This window comes from Eptesicus fuscus, chromosome 20 (assembly GCF_027574615.1).
Source record: "Eptesicus fuscus isolate TK198812 chromosome 20, DD_ASM_mEF_20220401, whole genome shotgun sequence".
Taxonomy (NCBI): domain Eukaryota; kingdom Metazoa; phylum Chordata; class Mammalia; order Chiroptera; family Vespertilionidae; genus Eptesicus; species Eptesicus fuscus.
Genome location: NC_072492.1, coordinates 51,166,744 through 51,179,576, shown reverse-complemented (window position 1 = coordinate 51,179,576; position 12,833 = coordinate 51,166,744). Strand labels below are relative to the sequence as shown.

At 67.9% G+C, this 12,833-nt stretch overlaps 2 protein-coding genes across 4 annotated transcripts; both read left to right on the top strand.

Moving 5' to 3' along the window:
• Window positions 1-1,644: 1,644 nt before the first annotated feature.
• On the top strand, window positions 1,645-2,660 carry PPP1R27 (protein phosphatase 1 regulatory subunit 27). Its single transcript, XM_008155131.3, has 3 exons — window positions 1,645-1,978; window positions 2,072-2,222; window positions 2,522-2,660. Exons 1-3 carry the CDS (start codon window positions 1,789-1,791, stop codon window positions 2,643-2,645), a joined length of 465 nt encoding a protein of 154 aa, XP_008153353.2. The 5' UTR covers window positions 1,645-1,788; the 3' UTR covers window positions 2,646-2,660.
• Window positions 2,661-2,883: 223 nt separating this feature from the next.
• Window positions 2,884-9,311, top strand: MCRIP1 (MAPK regulated corepressor interacting protein 1). 3 transcript variants are annotated; one of them, XM_054709600.1, is made up of 5 exons: window positions 2,884-2,911; window positions 7,431-7,483; window positions 7,573-7,691; window positions 8,187-8,288; window positions 8,510-9,311. In XM_054709600.1, exons 2-5 carry the CDS (start codon window positions 7,476-7,478, stop codon window positions 8,572-8,574), a joined length of 294 nt encoding a protein of 97 aa, XP_054565575.1. In that variant the 5' UTR covers window positions 2,884-2,911; window positions 7,431-7,475; the 3' UTR covers window positions 8,575-9,311. The 3 variants fall into 3 exon arrangements, with proteins under 3 accessions (XP_054565575.1, XP_054565576.1, XP_027986212.1); XM_054709601.1 differs by lacking the exon at window positions 2,884-2,911 and adding an exon at window positions 2,960-3,396; XM_028130411.2 differs by lacking the exon at window positions 2,884-2,911 and adding an exon at window positions 3,927-4,096.
• Window positions 9,312-12,833: the final 3,522 nt, after the last annotated feature.

Below are 12,833 nucleotides of genomic sequence, written 5' to 3'. Positions count from 1 at the left end.
ACTGCTCGCGGCAGCTCCTGACATCTCCAAGGTGCCAGCTCAGGCCCGTGACTATCGTTTGCGGGGGCTGTTGTGACTGGGGAGGCTTTGGCCCAAACTCCTTCCCTGGTCCTAAAAGGAAACACCCCCTCTCCGCGCCAGCTCTCAGCTTGTCATCAGCAGACAGACCGACAGAGGAGGAACAGGGGCCCTCGAGGAGTCACCAACACAGCCACCTGCTGGCTCGCCCAGCCTGCCCTGGCCCCGGGCCTGGTCCCTCCGGGGAGGGCGTGCCTTGGTGGCAGCTTCACCCCGATCTTCCACCTGATCCTCTGAGCGGGGACAGTGGACAGAACTTTCCACAACATCAGAAACGGTATCTCCACGTGAAAGGAAAGTTCTCGTCTCCAGGCTTCGTGTAAAGAAGCCAGAGAAACTGTACCTGCCTCCTCCCCAGCGACCGGGCTGAGACCCCCCAGCGGCCCTCGGAGCCCTGAGGCGCAGGGACAGGGACTCTGGGCCTCACCCTCAGTCGGGCCCTGCGGGGAGGGCGGGGTGGGGGTGGGGGGCCGCCAGGGAGGCGGTCCAGCGCCGCTTCTCTGCAGCGTTTGTTTGGTGCAAGGCTTTGCACCCAGAAGGTGTTAAATACAAGGGCGGCAACAGCAGGTTAAGCCGCCAGCCGTCATTACCTACCAGGTAAAGCGTAAGTGAGGGTATGAGCTAATGCTAAGAAGACAGATCAGCCCCAGCTGGTGTGGCTCAGTGGCTAGAGCGTCAGCCTGCAAGCTGAAGGGTCCCGAGTTTGATTCCCGGTCAGGGCACAGCCTGGGTTGCGGGCTCGATCCCCAGTGTGGGGACGTGCAGGAGGCAGCTGATCCATGGCTCTCTCTCATCGTTGATGTTTTCTCTCTCTCTCTCCCTTCCTCTCTGAAATAAAGTTTTTAAAGAAAAGAACAACAGAGCCAGCGTCAGGTGTGCGGGCTGCCCTGGTCCCACAGCGCCTCCCGGCCGCCACCGTGCGCTGCTGTGTCTTCCGCATCTGTGACCGGCTCCTCTCGGCCCTGAGCCTCCGTTGCCCTCAGTCCGTGGCGGCTGCTGCGGTGAAGGCAGGTGCCCTGGCCCGGCCGCTGGGGCGTCTTTTTTTTTGTTGGGGATCAAGCCCGCAACCTGGGCATGCGCCCTGACTGGGAATCGAACCGTGTCCTCCTGATTCATAGGTCGACGCTCAGCCACTGAGCCACGCCGGCCCGGCTGGCCTTTAGGTTCTAACCGAGGAGGTTCCCAGGCAAGAGGGCAATACCATCGAGGCCCACGTTTTGGTAAAAGTGCCAAGAGTGACACAGCCACCCCGGGAGGGGACGTGAGGGGACAGGGAGGGCGAGGGTCAGGCAGGGCCTTCGACGCCTGGTGCCCGCCCTACAGGCCTTGTCCTTGCGGTGCCCTCTGGAAGGCTCCTTCCGGGCCCCGTGGTGGAGCTGGGTGCGAGGGCCAGGAAGGATCTGACCCCTTTGGCCGGGCACAGCGACAGGTGGGCTGAAAGACGAGCCATGAACTCGATCTGCGCGGATCTGAGCGGGGCGGCCAGCGGCTCGGTTTCAGCTCTCACGGGGGAGCATGACCGCGCAGCTTTATATAGCTCCGCGGGCCGCCCCAGCGGGAGGTGCCCTTGCGGACGGAGCATCGGAGCATCCATCGCGGTCCGGCCGGAAGCCCCCGTCCTCGGCTCGGAGACCCTGCCCGCTGGGCCGGGCGCACGCCTCCCCTGAGCAGCAGGGCCCCCACAGGGGCGGCCACCCCGCTGCCCCCGGGATGCCCAGCAGGACGGTCCGCTATGTGGCCTACAGCCCTCGGCAGCGGCGCCGGCGGATGCTGGCCCAGCGCAGCGTGCGCTTCCCCAACGACGTGCTGTTCCTGGACCACGTCCGCCAGGGCGACCTGGAGCAGGTGGGGCGCTTCATCCGGGCTCGCAAAGTGGCCCTGGACACCCTCTACCCCTCAGGTGAGCGCCTGCAGGGCCAGCCGAGGTCTGTGGGCGGCAGGGGGTGGCCTCCGCCCTGACCCGCTCTGTCCTGTCCTGTCCGGTCCCGCCCAGGCCTGGCAGCCCTGCACGAAGCAGTCCTGTCTGGGAACCTGGAGTGCGTGAAGCTGCTGGTCAGGTACGGGGCAGACATCCACCAGCGCGACGAGACGGGCTGGACGCCCCTGCACATCGCCTGCAGCGACGGGTACCCCGACATCGCCAGGTGAGGGGGACCGAGCTTTCTCCCCCCACCCCAGTCCCGGCCTCCAGCAGCCTCCAGCAGGTGTCCCCCCAAGCTGGCCCTGGCGGTGTAGCCAAGGGCCCTCGGGGCCGCTGGCGTCTCCTCTGCCCTGTGCCCTCCGGGGGCAGACGGGAAGCCCGGGGCAGTTCCCAAAGGGGCCGGTTCTCGCCCCTCAGCCCACCTGGAATAGGAAGGCAGGCGGGTCCCGGCTCCAGCTGGGCCCCGGGGTGGGGGCAGGTCCCGCAGCCTCTCCCGCTGCAACCAGGCCGCCCTGCGCGCAGGTACCTCCTCTCGCGGGGAGCGGACAGGAAGGCGGCCAACGACGACGGCGACCTGCCCGCCGACCTCATCGACCCCGACTTCAAGGACTTGGTGGAGCTCTTCCAGGGCACCGGCATGGGCTGAGCCGGCCCGCCACGCGCGCCCGCCCCCGCGCGCCCCCCACGCGCGCGCCCCCGGCCTGGCTTTTTCTCCAGGTGCATTTTGTATTGTGACACTTTGTACTTTTTCAATAAACGTGACGCCTGAGCCCTCGGTGCTGCCTTCCTTCCCGCAGACGCGGCGTGCAGCGCGCCCCGCGCCGGGGTCACGTGGCCCGGCTCCTGCGCGGCGCGTGCGCGGCGCGTCACTTCCGGCCGGGCCCAGCTGGCGGCGGCGGCGGCGGCGGCGAGGTGAGGCGGCGGCGGGGGCGGAGCGGGCGCGGCCGGGACCCGCCCTGGCGCGGCGGCCGCGAGGGCTGGGCAGGGCCCGGGCGGGTCGCGGAGGCCCGTGCGCCCCACCCACCCCGCCCCGCGCGGCCCCGCTTGGGGCGCCCCGACCCGGGCGCGGGAGGAGGGGGCGTGGGGACGTGGCGCCCGGGCCGCCTTTCGGCCTCGAAGCTGCCGCCCCCGAGCGGGACCGAGGTCCCGTCTCCCATTGAAAGGGACCCTCCCCGAGGGCGGCCCCTCCGCAGCCTCCCTGCCCCGGTGTCCGCCGGCCCGACCCCTCCCTGCGGGGCCGGTGCGGGCGCCCAGGGGTGCGACCTGGCCCGCCCCGCCCTCGGGGGCTCGCGGGGCGGCGGGAGCGGATGCGCCCGGGGTGGGAGCCGAGGGCATCGTCCTTCCAGTGACAGAAGCCACAGCCCAGGTTGTGGCTGCAAAACCTCCAGGTCGCACAGGTGCACAGGCAGCGTCCCCCCCCCCCCCCGCCTGTCCCGAAGGAGCCTCCACCTGGACCCCAGGATGAGGACAGGAGTTCGGCGCGGAGGGCACAGCTGAGCAAAGGCCCGAGAGGCCGGTGGGCGGCCCGAGGGTGCAGAGGGCTGAGCGAGGAGCAGGACGGGGAGGAGGGCAGGCCGAGGGCCTTATCTGGGGTGGGGGGTGGGGGGTTGAAGGGACGGCGGATTTCCAGGTGAGGTGGAAGGGCGTGCACACGCCCAGGTCCGTTTCCGGGGAGGGAAGCTGCTGTGGTCACTCAGGAAGGGGCGGGTGGTGCCCTGTGTGGAGGCTTCCCCAGCGTGATGGACAGGCAGCCCCTTGGGGTCTAGTTCAGGGACCTGCAGGCGCTGCTGGGGGGTGGGCCACTTTCTCATTGGCTGGAACTGGGCGGGTGAGAGCCCCAAACACAGAATGACCGGAAAGTGGAATCTAAGAAAACCTGCTGGGGAATTCCAAAGGAACACAGAAGGAGCAGCAGTGGCGTCATCGGTTCTACTCCGGAATCCCCACTGTCACTGTTCTGGGCAGCAGATCCGTCTCTCCCGCCCGGCGATGGCTGTGTGTGGGGAAAGGGCTTGAGATGGGGTCAGAGGCCAGGCTGTGGGCCCCTCGCCTCTCCCCGGCGGTCTCTGGAGCCCGTGGTTCCCAGGGAAGAGCAAGGTACGGCTTGTGCAGGCTCCCTCCACGTGCCCGCGCAGGGCCACCTCGATGTCAGGGCGCCCAGGAACCTTCGGGGAGGCAGGCAAAGGCACAGGCGGGCCCTGGGGTGTTGAGCCCAGCTGAACCCTCCGGGCGGCCCTGGCTGCCGTGGCCCTGGAGGCCCAGAGGTTGGGGTACAGACCCTACTCTGCTGGGTAGCAGGTTGCTTTATCCACCAAACCTCCAAAAAGGGGGTTGTCAGGACGTCTCTTTCCAGCCCAGTGTGGGACTTGAGCTGCGTGTAAAGCGCCCAGTGCCGTGGCCGGGTGTCTGCGTGGCCAGGTGTCTGCCGTGGCCGGGTGTCTGCCGTGGCCAGGTGTCTGCCGTGGCCGGTGTCTGCCGTGGCCGGTGTCTGCCGTGGCCGGGTGTCTGCCGTGGCCAGGTGTCTGCCGTGGCCAGGTGTCTGCCGTGGCCAAGTGTCTGCCGTGGCCGGGTGTCTGCCGTGGCCAGGTGTCTGCGTGGCCAGGTGTCTGCCGTGGCCGGGTGTCTGCGTGGCCAGGTGTCTGCCGTGGCCGGGTGTCTGCCGTGGCCGGGTGTCTGCCGTGGCCAGGTGTCTGCCGTGGCCGGGTGTCTGCCGTGGCCGGGTGTCTGCCGTGGCCGGGTGTCTGCGTGGCCAGGTGTCTGTGTGGCCGGGTGTCTGCCGTGGCCGGGTGTCTGCGTGGCCAGGGGCTCTGCTGTTCTCCTCAGCGCCCTGTATTTGTCTGGGTCTCCGCCTCCTCTGAGTGAGGGGGCCTGTCGGGTTGCCCAGAGCTGCCCTGGTTCACGCTTGGCCGTCAGCAGCACCCTCGCTCTCAGAAGTGCCCCGGTTGGCGGTACATTCCTCCCGTGATGGCCCGTCCGCCGTCCTGTCAGATAAGCAGCCCCGGAGGTCTCTTGGAGGTGGTGGCTTCCCGCGGCTGAGCTTGGATCCCTGTCGGGCAAGAGGGCCCGGGGAGCACCTTGGGGGCCGCTGAGGCCCAGAGAGAAGGGACTGGCCCAGGGGCAGCGAGATGGGTGGCCTTCTGCCCCCGAGTGGCTCTGGACTCCGCGGTGTGTCCAGCAAGCAGCCCACCAGGCGCTTGGGCTCGTCAAGGCCTCCAGAGTGTGGGGGAGGGGGGGTGTGGTTGTCCGAGCTGATGGCAGCCGGCAGAGGTGGCTCTGTGGCAAAGGCTGTGTTTGGGGGTGGCCAAGGGCCCAGCAGCGGGACACCTGATGGAATGGATGGGGCCAGGGTGAGGGCGAGGTGGCAGCAGAGGCCGGGGTGGTGTCCGGGTGAGAAACTGCTGGGGAAGAGGGTGTCGGGAAGATCATGCTGGCGGCGTGTGCTGGGGGGGACGGAGGGGGGCAGGAGGCTGTCCCCATGTGGGGCGGTCCTCGCACGGGTCCCCGCCCGGGAATGGGGAGAAGTAATGAGCACCGTGGCGGAGGCTCTGGGAGGGGCGCCCCTGTGGGCCGCGGGGAGACTGATTGTGTCCTCCCGGGCCCAGCTGGGAGCTGTCAGTACCTGGGGAGGCCTCGGGCTGACAGCTCGCTCTGTACACGATGGATGGCGCTTTGAGCTCAAGGCTTGGCGTGGTTGTGTTCGACGGTCCTTGTGAGGGAGGTTCTTGGCAGGGCAGGGCCAGCAAAAGGTCCTGCGAGAAAGCCCGCGGGAGCTGAGCTGAGGGAGGCGTGGGAGGACTCGGACTCGGAGGTTCCTCGCTGGGAAGCCGGTTGGGGGGACAGAGCCATTCAAGTCAGGCCCTGGGGTGTGGCCCCCCCTTGAGAGGAGGCAGGCCACGGCTCCTTTGAAAATGTCATGTGATTTGTCTTCACATCTGGAGGCGAGAACCTGCGGAGTGTCTGGCTCCTGGGAGAGAGCTTCCCAGGTCCTCCGACCAGACCCCTCGGGACGGCGCGGACGCTCGGTGACAGGGCACAGCCCTGGGCCGGAGCTGGCGCCACCTCAACCCGGTCCTCGTCCTGGTCTGGTCAGGAAGCCCAGCCCGAGGGGTGGCCTGTGGTGGGCCCCCAACGCCAAGACCAAGCATCTGGGGGCCTGAGGCCCAGCCCAGCCAGGCCTGGGACGCAGAGACAGGGGAGCGGGGGGAGCCAGGCTGTGACCAGAGGCCGAGGCCGAGCTGCACCGGGCAGAGAGGAGGAGGCCGGCCAGGTCGAAGGGCACAGACTGCAGGGAGCCGAGGGCCAGGATGAGAGGAGGGGGGCCTGGCCCAGGGCGGGCAGGGAGGTCATCTTGCTCGCATCTCCATCCCCTCTGCTCACAGCCACAGCCCCTTGGGGCGTGTCTCTGGGCACCCCCTGTGCCCTGGCCCTGGGCAGGCACGCGGGCTGGAGACCCCTGCCTGGAGGCTGGTTTTGTGCATTTTTGTTCTTGACTTGGCCTGTGGGCACCTGCTTACCTGCACGGGTGTTTAAACATGGCTGAGTGAGCTGGGGAGGACACACCACCGACCCCCCTCCGGGCCTCCAGGAGGGGCTGTGGCTCACGCTCTGGGCAGTCTGAGGGCCTGGGACCCAGGGTGAGAGGGGAGGCTCTTGTGCTCAAAGCCCCCTCCCAGGGCCCCCACCCCAGCACCTGGGGTTGCCCTGTTCTGGGCGAGGACTGGCCTGGGGCCAGCCTGTGCAGCCAGTGCCCTCAGCCTGCAGTGTGTCCAGCTGGCAAGGTTGAGAGTGAGCCTAAGAATAGCCTCGCACCCGGGGCTCTGAAATCCCCTGGGCAGAGCGCGGGCAGAGACAGGCCGAGCTCCAGGGTCTTGGTCACTGGGTCAGGCCCCAGACTGGCCGCTTCCTCCTGGCTCACCCCTCCCCCGCCCTCGCCCTGCTCACTCACCCCAGCCTGGGGGCCCAGAAGCTGGGCGGGTCCTGGGCGGCCTTTGGGCTCCTCGCCCCGGAGGCACGTCCCGCTCACAGGTGGGAAACTGAGGCTCGTGGGAACAGCGTGCCAGGCCTTGCAGGTGCGGGGCAGTTGGGGTTCACCGGAGAGAGAGGCGCTCTGTGGTTCTGGAAATGGGTGTCAGCCGCTGGCACCATCCGTACCTCCCGACCCTGGGGAAGGGCTCCCGGCAGCTTCTCCGGGTGCTGGGACTCAGGTGCTGCAGGTCCCATGTGGCTCCCCGCACCCAGCCCTGGGGCTCCCGCCCGTTGGGCCTGCTGCATCCCTAGCCCAGATGGTGGTGGACCCCACCCTCGGGGCCCCCCAGTAGGGAGGCCACAGCAGTTTGTCATCAGCTTAGAGGGAGGAAGGCGGCATCCCACGCCCTCCCCTCTCTGAGGCCCTGGAGAGGGTGACCTGCTCTGTGTCCGGGTTTCCCTTCAGAGGCTGAGGGATCCGGCAGCCGAGCGTGAGGACCAGACCCCAGCGATGACCAGGTGGGTTTTAGGCCTCAGAGCAGCCTCCGTCCGTCCTGGGGGCAAGGGGAGTGGGATCCCCACTCTCCTCACGAGCCGGGTTCCCCCAGTTCCCCCGTCTCCAGAGTCGTCTACAACGGCAAGAGGAACAGTAGCCCCCGCTCCCCCCCCAACAGCAGCGAGATCTTCACCCCGGCCCACGAGGAGAATGTGCGCTTCATTTACGAAGGTACAGGTGCCCACCTGGCCCCCCCCAACTCTCCCAGCCTTCGGGACCAGGCAGGCGGGGTGATGGGGCCTGTCTAGGGAGAACAGGTTCTTGTAATGGGGGCCGGTCAGCACTTGGGGTTCCCAGTGGGCACTGCCCCCAGAAGAGGCAGTGTTTGTAGCTAGTGGAGGGGTGAGCGCTGTACCCCAATGGATCACACGAGCCTCTGGGACCGCAGCCCTGGTCAAACATAACAGGATGAGGGACCGGCCTGCTAGGGGAGCCGGGCAGGAGGCCGAGGGGGTGGTCCAGGCGGGTCTCTGAGGGAGTGGGGTGCACTGGGAGTGACTTCAGGTCCAGAGCCAGCCAGTCTGGGGGCCACATGCTGTGAGTGGGGAGATGGTGGGCCCGGGAGGGGCTGTGAGGACGCCCTGAGGGGGGTGCTCTCCTGGCCGGACACTGGCGGGGACGCTGCCCAGTGGGCTGGAGCTCTGACTGCTGCCTCGCCGTCCTTAGCCTGGCAGGGCGTGGAGCGGGACCTTCGGAGCCAGATCTCGGGCAACGAGCGGGGCCTGGTGGAGGAGTATGTGGAGAAGGTCCCTAACCCCAGCCTGAAGAGTGAGTGGGCGGGGCTGACGGGGCGGGGCACGCAGGGGGCGGGGCCTGGCGGAGAAGGTCCCTAACCCCAGCCTGAAGAGGGGGCGGGGCAGGAAAGCCCACCTGCTTCCTGTTTCCTGGCTGGAGAAGCTGGTGGGGTGGGTGGGTCCCGGGGCCTCCCGAGGTAGGAGCGGGGTCAGGCCGCCTCCTGCTCCCCCACTGACCGAGCTGCCCCCGCACAGCCTTCAAGCCCATCGACCTGAGCGACCTGAAGCGCCGCAGCACGCAGGATGCCAAGAAGTCCTAAGGCCGCGGGGCCTGGCCTCTGGGGATCCGCGCCGCCTGTGCGTCCGCCCTCCCCTGGGCCCAGCGCCCGGGAGGGGGAGGGGAGCCGGCTGCGCTCCCTGTGGGTGGCACAGCCCGGACCCAGACGGCGTGATTGAAGGCCAGCCTGCCCCTCCTCCCCAGCCCCTCCTCTCCTCTGGGCGGTCTCAGCTGCCGTCCCTGGGAGGGTCGCCCTGCCAGCCCCGCACTCCCGGGCCTCCTCCGGCCTAGGTGTCTCTGGAGCTCCCTGGCCCTGCCTGCCCCAGGGTCTTGACCCTGACTCTTCTCTTCCTGTCTCCCCCACTGCCCCAGCCCCGACCCCGGCCACCTCCGGGAACAGGACAGACTGAGGGCCCTCTAGTCTCCTGGGCCTGGGGGACTCGTCCAGGTTTGACTCTGAGGTGGCCAGAAGGCAAGGCAAGGGCGGCCCCGCCCACACCCAGCCTGGGTCCCCATGTTGCTGCTTCTCTGGCCTGGACACATGGGAGCAAATAACCCCGACCCCTGCACCCCCTCACTGCCCAGCCTGGCCCTTCCTCCAGGCCTGGGATCCCCGGTGCCTCATGGGGTTCTGGCCCTGGGGTGCGTGCCCTGTGGCCATAGCAGCCCCCAGGCAGGGGCCAGGGCCCTGGGGTCCTGCCTGTGCCGTGCGGGGAGGGTCGCCAGGGCCCTTTGCCTGTGCTGAGCCCGGGCCGTGAATAAAGGTGGCAGTGCTGGTGGCCTCTGGTGGTCTGTCCCTGCAGCCCACACTCGCTGGAAACCCGGGGCCACGGTCAAGGCTCCTGAGCCCCGAAATTTCGTCTGATCTCGGGCTCTACTGGGGGCTCAGGCCTCTTGGGGGCTGTGGAGGAGAGGGGGGGGGCCTGGAGGACAGGGTGGGGGTGCTGTGGGCTCTGGGCCAGCCCTCGGGGGCAGTGGCACCCTCTGCAGCCTGGACCCACCGAGACCCAAGTGCCCGCGACCTTCCAACTGGAGAGCCTGCCGGCCGCACCAGGTCTGTTTGGGAATGTCTCTTCCAGACGAGTGTTCGGGGCTTGAGTGCCCGCAGGTGGCTCTGGGGGTGACCTCTGGGGGTGGTTCTGCAGCGCCAGACGCAGGCAGGACGTCCGTGCAATAAACAGCCACCGAGGCTGCTGCCAGTGGGCGCTGAGCCGAGTTCCTGTGACCCTGCGGCCTCTGCGCCGGGGCCTGGGAGGGTGTGAAGCCTGGGCCGGGCCGGGCCGGGTCAGGCTGGGTCGCTGAGCTGCCCCGATGTCGGGCCGGAAGGGAGTGTGCGCCAGGGGTGGGCGGGGTCCAGCGGGCTTCAACCAGAGGCTGAGTGAGCACCAGCCCACATCACGTCCTGCACCCGCAGGACCCAGCCCCGGGGCAGCGGGACCAGGCCCGCCCCTGCTGCCCTGGGGGTCCCGCTGGGGAGGGGGCGGGCGGGCTGGGGCCCAGCTGCCTGTGCTGCAGGCGTGACCTTGAGTAGGTGCTGAGTCTCAGCCTCAGTTTCCTCGGGTGGAAATTGGAACCCACCTCCCAGGTGCTGCCCAGTGCTAACGCCGCTGCCACTGATGGTCACCTCTGGACACGGCACAGCCCGGAAGGCGAGGGCTCCTGGGCAGCAGCTGCTGTGTGTGTCCCCTCTGTAAGGTGGGGGTGGGCTGTGGGGGTCCAGAGGCCTCTCCCGAGGGGTGGGGAGGCCCAGGCGGCACGTGGGGAATGGCGGCATCTAGCTGTGTTAGTTAAAAACCCACTAGCCAGTGACGGGCAACCTTCTGAGCTTGGTGTGTCACACTTCGCCAAAAGACTGAGCATAACTCGGGTAGTGTGTCACTTTGAGGAAAAAACGAACTCCAAGACTCTAGTCGCAAATGTTTCATCCTCGGCATGCGGGCCGCGTGTCATCAGAAATGGCTACGCGTGTCAGTGCTGACACGCGTGTCATAGGTTCGCCATCACTGCACTAGGGTTTTTTTAGTTTTTTTTAATCCACTTGATTTTGACTCCACGTGCCTCTGGGTCATCCGTCCTGTGGGGCTGGGAGGGGGAGGGGCACCGACCCCACTCCCTCAGCCACACGGCCCTGGCATCGGCCTCCTGCCCACAGCACCGTCCGTGGCCTCACTCACTCGTGGTGACACCGCTGGGCCTAGGCACCCCCTCCTGGTGGGTGGCCACGAGACCCCCTCCGGGCCTCACTGCCGCTGTTCCCGACTCGGCGTCTCAGATGGAGGGCCGCGGGCTGGTGCGTCCGCCCAGAACACCTGCAGCTGGGAGAGCTCCACGGCCGCGTGCTGGGAGGGCTGGGGGCTCTGGCCCTGGAGGCAGAAGCTGGGCTCGGGCCGGGCAGGGGAGCACGGTTGGGGATGGGGCCCAACCCATGGAGGCCCAGTGGTTGGGCCTGGAGCCCCCCTACAGCAGACCCGTCCTCCAGGGCCCTCCTTCCCCAGGTGGGGCCCACACATCCCGTCTGGGGGTTCCCCCTAATGGGCGAGCCCTGCCACTTCCTGGTCCCAGGCATTGGGGCTCAGCCTCCCCCAGTGGCTGCTCTGGCCGCCTGGCACCCCAGCAGATTCCTACCCGGTCTCCCTAGTGAGGGCACGGCGGCCTGTGAGAGCCCGGCTTATTGGGACGTGGCTTTATCTCCATCAGCTGTTCATGGAGCAGACACCGCCCGGAGCTGTGAGCACCCACCCAGTCCGGGTCCCCGATGTCCGCCCCGTGCCACCCCCCCCCCACGCTCTGGATTTGGCTGGTCCCCGCGTGTGGTGGTAACAGGCCACTCTCTCTCCTGCATTTCTGTAAACGGGTGAGACTGAGGCTCCATGGGATGAGGGTGGGGTTCAGAGGAGACGTGGATGTCAGATATGTGCTCTGCTCTGTGGGTCGGGGAGAAACAGACCGGCTCGGAGGGCGTCCAGCAAACCGCGGGGGGAGGAGCTCATGTGAACAGCGTGGGGAGCGGGGCCCACAGTGTGGATTCGGGGGGGTCCAGGCTGCAGATGGAGTCCTTTGGCTGTCGACTTTAATTCTTTGAATATTGACTTTTAAAGATTGATAAGAAGGGAGGAGAGTTGGGCCTGACTGCTGGGGTGCTGCACCCCACAAGAGGAGGAGGAAGCAGGAAGAGGGATTGAGCCTTGGAGAGCAGGTGGGGAGGCCCGGGCTGAGGGCCGTCAGGTGCCCGGGCTGAGGGCTGCCCAGGTGCCCGGGCTGAGGCTGAGGGCCGCCCAGGTGCCTGGGCTGAGGGCCGCCAGGTGCCCGGGCTGAGGGCCGCCAGGTGCCCGGGCTGAGGGCCGCCAGGTGCCCGGGCTGAGGGCCGCCAGGTGCCCGGGCTGAGGGCCGCCAGGTGCCCGGGCTGAGGGCCGCCAGGTGTCTGAGGCCGAGGAGCTCCGAGTGGACCTGCCCAGGCAGCCGGTCTTGGTATTCCCACCCCAAAGGGCAGACGGGAGCCTGTTTCTGGGTCTTCCCCTCCGTGCCCCCCTCCCCCCCTGCACCAGCCCTCCCCGCCCGCCCGCCTCGCGGGGTCCCTTCTCCCGTAAGGCCCACGGCGCCGAGCATTTACACCCCGACGTGTGTGCGCTCAGCGCCGAGCCATGTGGTAAACGGGCCTTTTTCCTTTCCTGCCCTTTGGTTTTCCTGTTATTCATTGTCTTCTTTTTCACTTGCTGTTGCCTATGTACCTGCCTCCCCGGTCACCCAGTCTCCTCCCCGTGGGTCGGTCACTTTGGCCCATTGCGGGTGCCTCCCCGGAGCCTCTGCCCTGCTCGGGCCCAGGGACCCCCTCTCCCGGGCACACCTCCTGGGGATGCGCCCTGAGGCTCCTGGTGTGATCTGTTTATCAAAGTCCATGTTTTCCTCTTCCTTGGTCTCCACAGTCTTTTTAGTAACACACGCGTGCGCACACACACACACATGTGCACACACACATGCGCGCGCACACACATACACACACGCGCACACACGTGCACAGGCTGGGTGGGACCTGTTGCTCTGGGCGCCAAGGGAAGGCCTGGGTGGAGGTGGTGAGAGACGGGGAGCAGGACGGGCATTTGTCTCCGGGGGAGTGATGCTGTGGGGTGCAGGCCCTGAGTGAGAAAGTGGGGCCCTCCCCTGGCCCCCTCCCCCCTGCAGGGCCCCCCACTCAGAACCAGGGTTTACTGGCTGGTCAGGCCCAGGCCTGCCAGGCCTCCACTCCGCCCGGGTCCCCTGGGGACGGGACGGGGGGGAAAGGAGGACAAGGGCAGAGGGGTCGGG

Excerpts from the sequence above, each read along its gene's own strand:
- PPP1R27 (XM_008155131.3), top strand. The coding sequence starts at position 1,789 with ATGCCCAGCAGGACGGTCCGCTATGTGGCCTACAGCCCTCGGCAGCGG. Across the intron at positions 1,979-2,071 it reads GGACACCCTCTACCCCTCAG|GCCTGGCAGCCCTGCACGAA; the intron begins GTGAGCGCCTGC and ends GGTCCCGCCCAG. Across the intron at positions 2,223-2,521 it reads GGGTACCCCGACATCGCCAG|GTACCTCCTCTCGCGGGGAG; the intron begins GTGAGGGGGACC and ends CCCTGCGCGCAG.
- MCRIP1 (XM_054709600.1), top strand. Across the intron at positions 7,692-8,186 it reads TGTGCGCTTCATTTACGAAG|CCTGGCAGGGCGTGGAGCGG; the intron begins GTACAGGTGCCC and ends CGCCGTCCTTAG. Across the intron at positions 8,289-8,509 it reads CCCTAACCCCAGCCTGAAGA|CCTTCAAGCCCATCGACCTG; the intron begins GTGAGTGGGCGG and ends GCCCCCGCACAG.